Source organism: Lytechinus pictus, unplaced genomic scaffold (genome assembly GCF_037042905.1).
Source record: "Lytechinus pictus isolate F3 Inbred unplaced genomic scaffold, Lp3.0 scaffold_19, whole genome shotgun sequence".
Taxonomy (NCBI): Eukaryota; Metazoa; Echinodermata; class Echinoidea; order Temnopleuroida; family Toxopneustidae; genus Lytechinus; species Lytechinus pictus.
The window spans coordinates 17353698-17368244 of NW_026974140.1; the positions used below are offsets into that span (position 1 = coordinate 17353698).

Consider the following 14547-nt stretch of genomic DNA (forward strand, 5'->3'; position numbering starts at 1 on the left):
TAATGTATCAAAATAAAATTCTTTTATTGATAATGGCCATATCTCAATGGACAAACATCTTAAAACATAATCCGGAATTGTAATCAGTGACATACATTATTATCACAAAACAAAACAAACAAAATACCTTGGAGAGATCAATCCCTTTCTTTTACTTTTCTTGAACCAGCTGTGAGATAATCTAAATGGATATTATATTTCACTCAGATTTAAAGTAATGATGACTTGATATTTCATTTTGTTCCAACTTTCCCGGCAGTCATAGCGCTGAATCACATATAGATTGGAAATCAGCTTCAGGTATCAAAGTTACATATCATAGCAGCATAGGATGAATCTAAACATAAAAGCATTATTTTGTCAAATACATGCGATTCAATCATAAATTTATGGTCAAGATCTTGAGGTCAACATTATGGCATATAAATGTTAAATGATTGTCAAATTACTGGAAACAATGGAATAATATTCATCTATATACAATTTATAATATTGAAATGTCATCTATTAACATCATATACAAAAGCTGGAGGAAACGTTTTATAGTTAAGAGAACAAAATATGTGTTTATTTTCCTTTCAAACATACAATTGTATTTGTATAATCATTTTTATTCAATATGAACAGTGTCTATTAATTCTGTTAAAGAGATATATTGAGGTCAAAGGTCAAAGAGCATAGATAAAATGCAGATAGGAATAGTTTTCATCACAATAAAATTCATTTTTAATATTCATCTACCAAAAACAACACAAAAATATTTTATAATGGTTGTGATTACTGTTCTCAGAAATTACAACTATTAAATGGAAGTATTGACAATGAAAGGAGAAAAAAAAGCTGATATTGCAGGAATTGGAATTGGTATACAACCCTTTCAGAACATGAAATGGGAATTCAATTAATAGCACCAATTTCCACAAAAAACATTTTGGCACATGAATATTGGGAGTGTAATTTTAATATATGTGTATAATTTTTTTCTTCATTGAATGTTCTCTGAAAGTCAAAGAATTTATACCCCAAGTTATTTTATTTAAAGACAAGACATCTAATTAAGGGTTGATCCCTAATAGTGTCTGATGCAAATGTGAAATGCAGCACAAATACACAAATAACATGGAACATAAAAAATGAGATGTGTGAACAGCACTTGGAATCAAGTGAGAAATTACACTTTCAAATAATCTAAACTGCCTTTGATAGTTAATTTGGCCAAAACCAGGAATTATCTTAATAAAATTGATCTTTCAGCCTGTTAAAAATCAGATGTGCAAACATCAGCATGTATTTTATAAAATCAAATTTGGATTCATTAAAATAGGCAAGACAGCATTAGGAAGGAAGCAACATCCAAGAGGCCAAAGCAATATAATTTTGTCGTCAATTGTTAAATCTGACAACTTTTTCTTGATTTGGATTGACTAAGAAGCATTTGTGTGTAACTATGGTAACTGGGATAATGCAGACTAAGTCAGATTTAACATTCATTTCATGAAACACTCCCATGTCTGTATGGTATGAATACATCGTTGTGCTTCAGTCTCATCCTCAAATTGACAATACATTATCACATAGAATTCAAAATACTGTATTTCACTATAAGTGTGTTTTCTGCCATTTTAATTGACGCTCTCCCATACAAATGTTGAATATAAAAGAAAAGGAAAGGACATTTTTTAACAATACATTGTAGGAGAAAATGCTGATCTTTATTTTTGTCATTATTACTGTCAATCAGGTTTTCTTCTTCACAACTGACACATATAAGTTTTTATATACATCAAATAAACTTAGACATGGCAAGAACACTTCACCACAAACTTCATCTTGTCAAGAATATTGTACATATATACATAGACATACTATACAACCATAATGGCATGACAGGTATTACTAGTCTGAATACTAATGTGTGTTACTAAATTACACTTGTTTAATACTACATAAATATGTACACAAGTTAAAAATTCTGGCTATGTATACAATTAAACAATACCTGGTAGCAGGAGGGTGTTCCTTTTTCAGATAAGGAGAATCCCCTCACTTTAAGCTCTCTAATGCATCTCAATTTTTTTTAGTAGCACCAAACATAAACTTTCATTAACTTGAACTCATGCACATAATATTTTAAAATATAGAGAAAGAAACAGAAAGCATGCACTTTTAATTCATTAGGATTGTCAAATGAGATTTTATTTAAATCATGCCAATTATTTAAAAAAGATTTGATAAACTTATTTTAAATCTTAAATTACTTGCATCACTATTTTAAAAAGTTGTGTCAACCTTAAACTTTTTGACATACATTATCTTCAAGTCAAATAAATAACAAACATTGCAATCCATCTCATTTATTAATCTGTGATTGTTTATGGTTGTCAACAAGATTTTATCACATTTGAACAACTGACTTTCCATGAATTACAGAAAAAATGGTATGTAATCACATGATATTGACAAGCATTAAAATTCTAACCTAGCTAGCCATGTAGCCTGGTAACACAATGACTTTTGGTGTACTCATAGTTATTTCTTTAGGCAGTCCAATGTAAGGCATATATAAAACTATCAGTCAATAGCACCAGTGGATAGCACCATGATCATTTAAAATTTTGCAGGTAATTCTGTTGGTAGCACATCCAGGAAGAACATTTATTATATCAGACAGTCACAATCTCTCCTGTTCCTCTTTCTCTCTCTCTCTTTAAATATATATATTTATCTCTCTTTTCTTTCTCTCTCTCATTCTCTCGCACTTTCTCTTGCTCTATCGTGCTCTCTCTCACTCTCTATAGCCTCTCTCTTACACTCTCTTTCTCTCTATCTCTCAGTTCGTTGCTCACTCCAGTTTAGGAGTACCAAACTGAGATGCAGTGATGAGGTATATACACAAATAGATACAGTATTAATTCACATTTTGTACATATCAATACATAGGATAATAGATGATACACCAATATACAATAATAAATTCATCTCATATCAGACAAAAGGCACCATCTCATAATCTTTAAGTCTTTATTGCTCTTATAAAGGATTTGTAATCCTGTCATTTGTTTACTGTGTTCAGAAGAATTGATCATGGACTGTTCCCAACCTATGCAATAATGATTTTCCAATACTGTTTCTTAAAAAGTGACGCTTTGCATTGTGATAAGCAAGTCTCCACATGATAGCAGATCGTCTAACACAACCATACATTCCATAATAGTGGTCTGATTGTCTCTCTTTGCATTACTCTAAACCAGTTCATCATTGTCCACTTGAACCTCTTGGCCAAAACAGTGAAGTTTCTTTGTGTAATGCGACTTGCATAACTTTGCTGTATTCTGGAGGTGGTTCATCATTGACGTCAGACCCATAACCACCTGACCTGAACCCACTAGAAGAGTCTGATGACACTGATTCCTCACTCTTACTGGTGCTATTATTGCCACGATTATGATGATGATGGTGGTGGTGGTTTGATGGGTGATGGTGGTGATGATGATGATGGTGGAAGACAGGATTGGTCTGTTGAAGGCCATCAAGCGCCGACAAGCTGTTGGGTCTGTGCAACGGTATCCTTGATGATGTTGTTGAGGACTTTGTGGACTCTGCTCCTGTGTCATCTTCTTCATCGCACGGTTCCGATGATGAGATGTCCGTTAGGCTAGCATGGATTGATGATACTGTTCTTCCCTCTAAGTTTGCACAGACTGGTCTCTCATCCTCAAGCTGGAAGGTAGATGATGTACTTGGATGGTTTGGCTGATAACCTGAAGTACTTGGTAATGAGATATCTGCTTCAACCTGAAGGGCATCTTCACCCAAGGTCACCTGACCATCATTAGATGACGCTGCTCCCTCATCATCCTCATTGTAGAATGATATCGGTCTTGATGCTACCTGTTCATCATACGCCACATCAAGATCAAGATACTCCTGGAAGAAAACACAAATATGAACAAGTTTCAAAGATGACTAAACAGAAAAATTCAGAACTAAATGCTGCACGTGAAATTGTATCAAAACAATTTTACTTGGAATCAATATGAATCATGTAACTTCAGGTTTATTCAATTATAATTAGGTTATCATCATAGTGATATTTACTGAGTAAGATATAATCTTACAGCAAGAAAGACATGACTGTACTGCAGTGTAAAATATTGTTAACTGTGATAAGACTCACCTGCTTGACATTAGCTGCTAATTGGTCTCCAAGCTTGTGAACCAACTCACTGAAGTGAGGTCTTTCCTTAGGTTCTGTGTGCCAGCAATCCAACATGATATGATAACTGTTGACAAAGAACAATAGAATGATTGTGATTTTCTTCTCCACATAATGGCTGAAAAAGGATAGAGTGGCAGGAGTGGAATCATGTTTCAGAAGTGGGAAAGCATGGGGAAAAGGATGATGTAGACTTTGATGTAGAGATTGAATGTCAGAACTTCACCAGCATTTAATCACAGCATACCAATATTATTATTAACAGAGGAGTTAAGGCTTTAATAACCCAAAGTTCATCTATAAATCATACATGTACCCAAGATTCTCTATTGCTGATATGAAAAGAATGGAACATCATGAATGTCATAGTGAAATCGTATTGGACCCATAATATATACTGTTTTAAATCGTTGCAGTTACCTTTTTTCGTTCATGAATCAAGGAACCCACATATCACAATAAAAACTAAAAAAAGCATTAATGCTTACATTTCAATAGGTGCATAATCGGGTGTGTACATTCTGTAACCACTCTTGAGACGATTATAGAACTCTTCATCTACCACCACACCAGGGTATGGTGATCCACCAAGGGCAAAACACTCCCACATGAATACTCCAAAAGACCATCTGAAAGGGAAAATACAAACATAAATCATAAATAATAAGTTGATGGATTGTACAGTGTATACGACAGTGGATGGTGTAAAGACTGGTCACACATGTATTTCAAAACTGTAGTATAATCAAGAGAGACAAGGAATGGGGTCTTCAAACGTTGGTATCTTTATGGGTAGAATTTCTTTATATATAAAAGACTAGACCCATAATCCTTCTTGACATATGGCAACGGAAGGAAAGCTGGCGGTTATTATAAGTGTCTGGCTATAAGTTATAAGACATCTAAATAATCAGGTTCTAACTCAGCAGTTCTAACTTACAATTGTGTCTTCATTTATAGGATTGCCGTAGCTTGGCCGATACAAAGATCGCCATGTTATGTTGTCATCGATAGCTGGCGCTATATCATTACAGCGGTATTGTATATTTTTATCAGTTTCTGTGTCCATAAATGTATTAAAGTATGGGGATACTCACACATCACTGTAGATTGTGAAGACTTTGTCAAAGATAGATTCTGGAGCCATCCACTTGATGGGAAGTCTTCCCTGTAATGAACAAAAGTAACTACTTAGCAATTCCCATCAAAAAGATAAATACACAAATCTGACTGTTCTTAAGAAGTCATTACATTCAGTCTGATAAAACATGAGGATCAACAATTTTAAATTCTTCAAACGATTCCATCATGAGTTGGTAAAAGGCAATATGTATTTCACATGTGTTACAGCCCCATCGATACAAAATATTTTCAATTGTATTTTTTTTTACACCACATTGTTTCATTTATGAACTGCTGGCCAGTTTATTTTTCAATTATTACTTCAAAAAATGAATTTACTCAAACAAATATATTATCGAGAACAGGTTATATTTAACCATTAAAAACCACTTGATGATTTTTGTATACAAGTTTTAAAGACCTTAATCCAGACTTATCCCCTTTTTAGCAAGCAATTACATATCAAACTTACCCCTGTTTGTGTGACATAGTCAGGATCCGAGTAGATGTCTCGGGCTAGACCAAAATCACAGATTTTGACAATATTATTTTCTGCTAGGAGAACATTTCTTGCTGCTAAGTCACGGTGAATGCACTGCGAAGATGAAAAGATAAAAAGAATATTCAAAGACTTCTACCTGTCAACATCAATTAATTGTACATATATTGTCAAGTTAAAACTATTATACTATTTGGAATTCTAGAGTATAGATATAACATCCCACATTCAATCAGTTATTTACACTAAACACAAAATATAACATGCCATTTTATTAGACAAGTTCAAACCCTTGCAATTTGTGATTATAAGCAATATAACAATGTCTTTGTTGCTGTCAATCAAAGTTTAATGCAGAGAGTAGATTTTACAATAAAAAAATAATAAAAAAGCCCTTTTAATAACTTGTATATAACATCTAAGACTTTAAAACAGTTTAATACAAATTACCATTTGAAAAAAATTCCTGTTCTTATCTTAATTACTTCTGGCCAAGTCCTAATTACCTTACCCTTGATCAATTAATTTGGATTTTACCTCGATTGGACCTCAATGAAAAATGATAGTAAATACTAAAATATAACTTTTTATTTCAAATCGATCAGAAATTGTTTTGAATTTAGCCTCTCACCTTCTTTGATGCTAAGAACTCCATTCCCCTAGCAACCTGGAATGAATAACAAATGAGATCCTTCAGGGTCAAGGGCTGCTCCTTCTCCATGTATTCAAACACATCATCATCTCCAACCTCTAAGCTGGATCCACCTCTAGCTCCCATGAAACCATCTCCACCTCGGCTGCTCCCTCTGGAGCTCCTATCAACTGGCCCCATTGGAGCAATAGCAAGAAGGTCTGGCTCAGCCACATAGTTCTTACGCTTGGTCTTCAGGTAATCTGAGAGATTACCAAACGGGCAGAACTCAGAGATGATGAACAGTTCTGAAAGAAAATTAAAGAAGAACATTCTCAAACCGATAATTTATGTGATGAAATGTTGGTAAGGTATCAGCTTCCTTATTGGGGATCTTGACTTGAAAGAACATTTGAGATGCATTCTGCAAACTTGCCGAATCTGTTTAACAACACATCTAGAATCAATGCTACAGTTGCTCTCATTCTTTCTCAAATTAACTATTCTAGTATATATGTGCATGCAAACAATTTGACAGTGGATAACCAATAAAAACATCTGAAGAATGTTTTAAGATTTTGAATTTAAAAACACTGCTTACCTTTCTTTGTGCATGCTCCAAGTAAGTTAACGATGTTAAGATGTGGTCCAATGTGAATCAGCATTTTCAATTCAGTTAACAAGGCTTTCCTCTCACTATCAGAAGCATCCTCTGCAAATAAAGAACAAAATTCATTTGATAGTACTGTATTGAAACTGAATCATCTCTCCAGATATTATGTATTTATTGGTTTATTTGTAGTTGATTTAATAGTGTTGATATCCATCAAAATCAGTTTTTTTTGCTATGTTAGTCTACAGAGGGCACCCTTGCCATAATCTTGTTCTTTGGTCTTTCAGTCACTTCTCAACCAGGTGGGTGTTTCATAAAGATATTTGAAAGTTAAGAATGACTTTATGCACAACTGTTGACCTTTTCTTGTGCTAAATGTTATATCCTTATGGAACTGAATTAGCACCTAAGAACATTTAGCAATCGTTCATACTATAGTGCATAACTTCAGAAACACCTTTATGAAACACCCACCAGTACTAAAGCTTCCTATATAATCAGGGCATGATTTGTGTGATGTAAGTAGGTTATAATCACACTTTGCCAACTAAAAATATCTACTTCACTTTCTAACACAATAACGAAAATACTTGGTAGGTCCCAATTTGAAGTTTTTTTTGTATGAGTAGCAGGGGCTAAAACAAGGCAAAGTAAGAAATATCTGGTGAAAGGTGATTTGAAAGAAGTTAAACACTAACTTTACTGTCAACAAGTATTGACTCATGGTATAAATAAATTTGGTTCTTTTCCCATATGCTCCCCACAGACCTTAGAACCAATATAAAGGGTGAATCCACCTGTTGTCACCCCACTCCTCCAGGGGTGCTACTCACCTGGGTTTCTATACCCTAGAGATGGTGAATCAGAGTGAAATGACCATACCATTCAGACTGACCTATCAACTCATACCAAGCTGCCAAACCAAATTACAAGAGCTTGACACATTATGACTCAATGGAGTCACTTGAACAAAGAAATTGAGTTACCATTTCTATTTGCAAATTTGTTTTGTCTTAGTTCGGCACCCTTAGCACTAATATCTACTGATCACTCTGCAATTCAGTCTCAGACAATAAGCTGTATGTGACATGTCAACATAGGTCGTTTCTCATAAGCTTGCAATGGCTGCTAGATTAAAAAATAAATGAAATCAATGCCGAAAGTGGTGTAAATAGTAAGATATAAGGAGACAAATCCTGTAATAAGGATTATTCTTCTTAAAGTGGATAACTCTATTAATTTTTTTTATGTGAGCGATTGGTTTATTTAGTTAGGTCTCACCTTTTAACATTTTGACAGCCACTGTGGTACATGTATCCAGCTTGTCAATGCCGAACGCTGAAGCTCTCATCACACGACCAAAGGCTCCTCGACCAATCACTGGACCTGATACATGAACAAAGGAAGAGTGTTTGAAACTACTGATTTAACAAATATCTCAATAAAGAATTGACAAGGAAAGAAGGTTGACATTGTCAAAAGGACTTTAAAAAAAATGTAATTGCAAAAATGGATTTGCGTAATTGATTTGATTTGATTGATTTGTAAAGTTACAAGATTATCTGTGACGGCATTAAGCAAACAAAAAAATAGACAAATCAATACAAGAAATGGCTTCACAGAAAGAGAAATAAGATGAGATCGAAAGAATGACTCTGTCATTGAGAAAAATTATTTAGAATGAAGAAATTATGCAGTAAAAATAAAAAATGAATATATTAAAAAAAAAAACTAAAGATGTACTGACCTATTTTGAGTCTCTCACGAGGAAACTCCCATTTGGAGTCATAAGGAAGATGTTCACATATGTCTAAGAGATCGTTGTACTGACCAAATGAGATAGGTAGCAACATATCATCACCTCCAGCGATGTACTTTGGTCTTAGCTGTAACAAACAACAATTTCATTTCAAATTATATATAAGAAAAATATGCTAGAATGGTTCATTTTATATGTAAATATGAATTCGAAAAAAAAAAAATCAAATTTGAATAATAATATCAAAACTTTAAAAATTTCACATGTGACTTTTGAAGAATGCTTTTTAAAACATAATTTAGAGTTTAATTATCAATAGTAATAATCATTATAACATTTGTGAGAGGCTTAATACAGGTGTTTCTAAGCGTTCAGTTTTCTGCTGTTAACAATAAATTACCAGGGAAAATAAAGTGTAGAACAAAATACCAAAACCTAAGTTTAAAAGAAAAAAAAATATCTATGAATCATAGCAAATTATCAATGAACCATTTTTAAAACATTTGTTAATGATACTAATTTGCTGAACTTATTGTTGATATTCACCTTTTTAATCTTGAAGATGACAATGATAAGGGCAACAACGATGATCATAAGCACAAAGACAACTCCGATAGTAGTATTCCTCTTGACATCATCACGTTTGGTAATAGTAAGGGGCTCATGGGGCATATCTGTAACAGATTTTATATAAACAAAATACATTAGAATCTTTTTAAGATGTTAATACATTTCATTTACAAAAGGGTACAGATGGTTCATTCTTTTGAACATACAAGCAAAATTATTTCATATGATGTACAATTAAGTCATCAGGACATCTGTAAAACTTTTGGCACATCACTTTATTCTTACAAATATGAATAAAACATTGAAAACTAGAACTATTTCAAATTAGTGATTCTATATGACAATTTCCCAATATAATAAACATTAGAACCACTCCAGCCTTCAGTATATTATATAAAGTTGTTTAGAGAAGTTATCACTTAAATGATACGATATCAGGAGATTTCTTCAACAGGTAACCTGTTCAAAATTGTTTGGGTCAATTAGAAGGACCTGAGAAAAATGAATATCCCACTGCTGCCACCAAAAGTCTCTTGTTTCAGGGGAACTCTTTGTAAAGTAATTATTCTGCAATTTTTACTTACAAATGTTATAAGCTACAGTAATCCTTGTAACTAATTGGCTGATGGCAAATTTGTCAGAGAAAATAAATGAAATGAATCTTGATGAAAACCCCCTTATTTCCTCCAAAGTTAAAAAATAATGAGGGAGTCAAACTAACCTAGCTTGATGCTGACAGTTCTACTGCTGCTACCGAGTCTATTAGTAGCATTACAGATGTAAGAGCCTTCCTTATCTTTCTGCACATCATGAAGCACCAGGACGCCCTCAGTGTTGTTATACATCTGTGATGGTAGCATTCGCATATCACTCGTTTGGTCTACAGGCTGGTGATACCAAACAATGATAGGCTTTGGGTTTCCACCATCATGACATGTAAGATTGGTTGTTCCTCCCATCACAACCAATTTCACATCCTCTTTCACTTTCATGAATGGTTCCTCTGATGAGACAAAATACAAATTAAAATAAGTTCAATGCAATGGATCAGGAATTTATTTAGTTCATTTCTAAGGAAATTTCATACTTTTGATGGCCTTATTTGATTTCTTTCAAATATTAAGAATTATTCAAACTCTATTTTGCTGTTGATATGCCAAATTTGTGGCACTTCTATCATCATGGTCAGTTATGAAGGTATTTCTCAACTCTTTACATACTAAATAGCAGTTTCTGAAGTCAACATCAAATCTAACAGACTAAAACTCAAAGATTATCATATCGACATAGAACGATGAATTAAGAAGTTTGAGTTACCAAGTATAATGATGACAGCTGAACTGTTGACCTGTCCTCCTCCATTAGTTGCCACACATTGGTAGACCCCACTATCTACCATGTTAATCCGAGTCCTTCTTAGTGTAGACAGAGCATTGCCATTAGGTAGGGCGATAGTACTGACTTGCATCTCTAGTTTACTACCATCTTTAAACCATGTGAATGCCGGCGTAGGAAATCCTGATGCTTCACACTCTAGTATGAAATCCTTCTGGTTTTTGTTAATCTCCCTTTTATTCAGACCTACCTCCAGCTCGGGGGCTTTGATTGCTGTAACAGAAATAAAATGATTTGACAGGATTTTATTTCTATAGTTCAATGACAGCATCATTAATGTCTATGATTACACAGTTGAATAGAAGTAAATAGCTCAGAAAATATGCAGATTTGGAATACTAAAGAAACACACTTAATGAGCAGAGTTAAGTCAAAGTGCTGTAACAAAATAAGTGTTTTTTCACAATAAATTATATTTGAAATGCACCAAACTAAATTGCAATTCCATTGCTCTTATAAAAACCTACTTATCATTCATCCAAATTTCCTTTTTCCATATCTCATTTGTTTCGACTGAAATCAATTACAAGCATCCCGGCCAAAACATACATGCCTTGTTAATGTAGTATGAATGTTCAACATTCAATAAATCCTCGCTATTCACTGATTATCTATTTCTATTTCAAGAGCATTGATTGGAAGTCCTTCAGCACCCAATCAAAACCAAAAAAACTTACGTTTGACTTGTACTGCAGTGAAAACTTCTTTAGTATCTCTGCTGTTTAAGACACTCTGAGCTGAGCAGATGTAGATACCATCATCAGAACGTCCCATGTCTTGGATGTGAAGCTGAGAAACATTGAATTCATCACTGGAGTATGAGGAGATGGTCACACGTTCCTCTCTTGGTCGCAGTAATCGACTCTCATTGGTGGATCCGCGACTTCTACGAACGAACCACTGCAATTGGAATATAATGTTTTTCATTTTCTATGTAAAATGTGTATAAGATATATGATGACTTCATTTGTTTTTTTTTTTCATTTATATTTTTCAATCATAATCTTGATAAACTTAGAAATAGATAGTAAAGTGTGCAGAGTGAGACACAGACAACTGACTGAAAGAGAATAGAAATAATCCGAAAATCATTTGTTGGTAAAAGATCCATAAGGTAACACAATGCTTACTTCAAAGATATCTCCTGATACAACAAAATGGCTTCTATTCATTTTTACTATGAAAGTTTTCTGTATTACCACATTGTATTGCTACATTATACCAGGGGGCCGTTTCATAAAGATGTTCGTAAGTTAAGAGCGACTTTCAGAACGACTGGTGAACCTTTCTTACGCACTTAACCAAATCGCCAATGAATATACCATTTACCAAAAGAAAGGATCACTAGTCGTTCTTAAAGTCGCTCTTAACTTACGAACAGCTTTATGAAACACCCACCTGTTCTACAAACTCACTAACACTACACCAAAACACATTTAGAGTCATGAATATAATTTCATTTTGGTCTTACCTTGATGTTGTCAAAGATATGTGAGCTACTCCTACAATGAATTGTAAGATTTCCCTTTTCTTCAATGACACTCGTCTCCTCTTCAATGGTCAAGCCTTGATCACCATCTAATGAACATAGCAAATACACAAAAATGAAGATATTACCCAATAAACAATAAAGATATTCAGAGAAAAAGCCTGAATTCTGAACTTTAAAACTGGTCTTAAACCGTTTCACATTCGTCTAAAGGTAGCCATTAAAACTGCAAATCAATGCATAATTGGTTATGTCATAACATTTGACAGTCTGTACATATACAGTATATTGTTAACAGGTTTGACTTAATTATATCTTTAGTCAGAAAAGACAGTTGTCTTTTAATATTCACTCATGGTCTTGTATACCCAAACTCCCAAGACCAATGGTAACCTGGTATTCCCTGAAGATGCTAAAGGATGTTAGAAGGCTTACTGATTGAAACTTTCAAGAAGTAGCACCCACAAGGCCAGATTATCCCAGAGAAACTACCAAACAATCGAATTGGCTTACCATAAACAATGACCCTGATAGTGACACTCTCCTGAACTTCTCCATTATCACCTATCAAGGTGTAATTCCCTGTATGTTGAGGACTGATGTTGAGTAACCTAACCTGAGCTACATCATGGTTGATGCGACTCCTGAACAGATGTGGATCAAGAGCATCTACCTCTATGCCATCTTTGAACCAGGTGAAGTCAGCATTCGGAAAGTACTTCAGATGCACCATGATCTTCTCACGATCTTTAGCAAGTTCCCCTCCACTCATCAGACGTAGATTATCTCCTTTTAAAGGTTCCATGTGGATGTAGCCTTGATCTAAAGAGTAAAGATATAAGTATGAATGAACATTATATTCACATGATTATATAATTGATTTGGGCATGATAGAGAGTGATATTATCAGTTATATGCAAATTGGAAACCTATCATACATGAAACTCCATTAGTACAAAAAGAAGGATGAAAGTTAACAAAAATTCATTTGAAAGAAACAAGAAATTTTCCAACATCAGTGATTTGAAAGCGATTCTTGCAAAAACATACATATCTTTCATACCTAGCATATTACCAGAAGAGATTTTCTCCTAAAATACTTTTAAAATCGAGGAATTTCCATACCTAATATGCTGACAGCATGGGATATGCTACCATTTCCATTGTTGTTAATAACTGTACAGGTGTATATCCCATTGTCTATAGGACTGGCTTGGAAAACAGTGAGTGTTCCACTAAATCTCCTGAAAGCACGGGTAGATTCACCGACCACTGCCTGACGTTCTTCTGAATGCTTCTCAGTACGATAGTTGCTGGGATCTGCACTAGGATGCTGTTGAATAGCAATGGATGATGAATAAGTGCATGATCATAAATTCATCATAATTCATTATTCCTGATGATGCAACAAATACTGATGAAATTAAAAGATAAACCTTTATTTCATAGTCAGAAAAGATATCACGATCAGTGAGACCAAAAGCAAATTGTTAATTCCAATTTAGCAAGATCAATTACTATGTCCACGGAAAGGGTCAAATAATAAAGTTTATCAATGTGACGTATATATAAAATGAATAAAAGACTCTTCAGATCAGATATTTTGTCTTCTCATACACAAGGAAATATTAGAATATGATCAATTAATAGGAAAGAGTTATGGGAATTTCTTACTGATGTGTTTTAAGGGGCTAAATTTTGAGTTAAATCACTAATACACCAGTCATTATTTCATGAGAGCCTGCATAATTAAATTTCATTAGTCTAATGGATCATAGTCCCCAAATATATCTATCAATATCGTATCTCATCTCTACCATATAATTTGCGTAATTTATAAAATATGAGCTTAAACACTTAATATTAAATTTTAACTTACATGAAGACCTGGATAGTCCCATTTCCATCTAATCTGAATTCCAAGTGGTGATTCTACTTTGCAGGTTACATTAAAAGTATAACCTTTGACCTGTTCAATCGGACCAAAGATCTGTGGTGATGGGGGCGGTGCCTTGGCTGAAAATATAAAGAAAGATAATACAACTCACATAAAATTTGTTAAAGACTTACATGAATGATGAATTTTTAATTCAGTGGGGGAACAAATGCATTAGAGGAAATATAATAAACTCAAGAGGAAACCAATGTAATACTCATATCTTTCAAAAAGAAATCTCTGATGATTTTGCTTTTCAAAATTAGGAAATGCAAGGGAAACAAGTAAGAATATTATCATGAATTTGATACCTATAA

At 33.8% G+C, this 14547-nt stretch overlaps 1 protein-coding gene across 1 annotated transcript in view; it reads right to left on the reverse strand.

The window, feature by feature from the left end:
• LOC129260327 (vascular endothelial growth factor receptor 1-like) overlaps positions 1-14547 on the reverse strand; it is a 29906-nt gene continuing 15359 nt past the window's right edge. Inside the window, exons 8-24 of the mRNA XM_064114163.1 lie at positions 14174-14310; positions 13420-13627; positions 12808-13116; positions 12277-12383; positions 11483-11705; positions 10728-11018; positions 10132-10413; positions 9387-9514; positions 8829-8967; positions 8363-8467; positions 7070-7180; positions 6469-6776; positions 5811-5933; positions 5314-5384; positions 4705-4845; positions 4178-4283; positions 1-3927 (exon numbers count right to left, since the gene is read on the reverse strand). Coding sequence (XP_063970233.1) covers positions 3256-3927; positions 4178-4283; positions 4705-4845; positions 5314-5384; positions 5811-5933; positions 6469-6776; positions 7070-7180; positions 8363-8467; positions 8829-8967; positions 9387-9514; positions 10132-10413; positions 10728-11018; positions 11483-11705; positions 12277-12383; positions 12808-13116; positions 13420-13627; positions 14174-14310 — 3461 coding nt within the window. The 3' untranslated portion in view covers positions 1-3255. The remainder of the gene's footprint in view (positions 3928-4177; positions 4284-4704; positions 4846-5313; positions 5385-5810; positions 5934-6468; positions 6777-7069; positions 7181-8362; positions 8468-8828; positions 8968-9386; positions 9515-10131; positions 10414-10727; positions 11019-11482; positions 11706-12276; positions 12384-12807; positions 13117-13419; positions 13628-14173; positions 14311-14547) is intronic.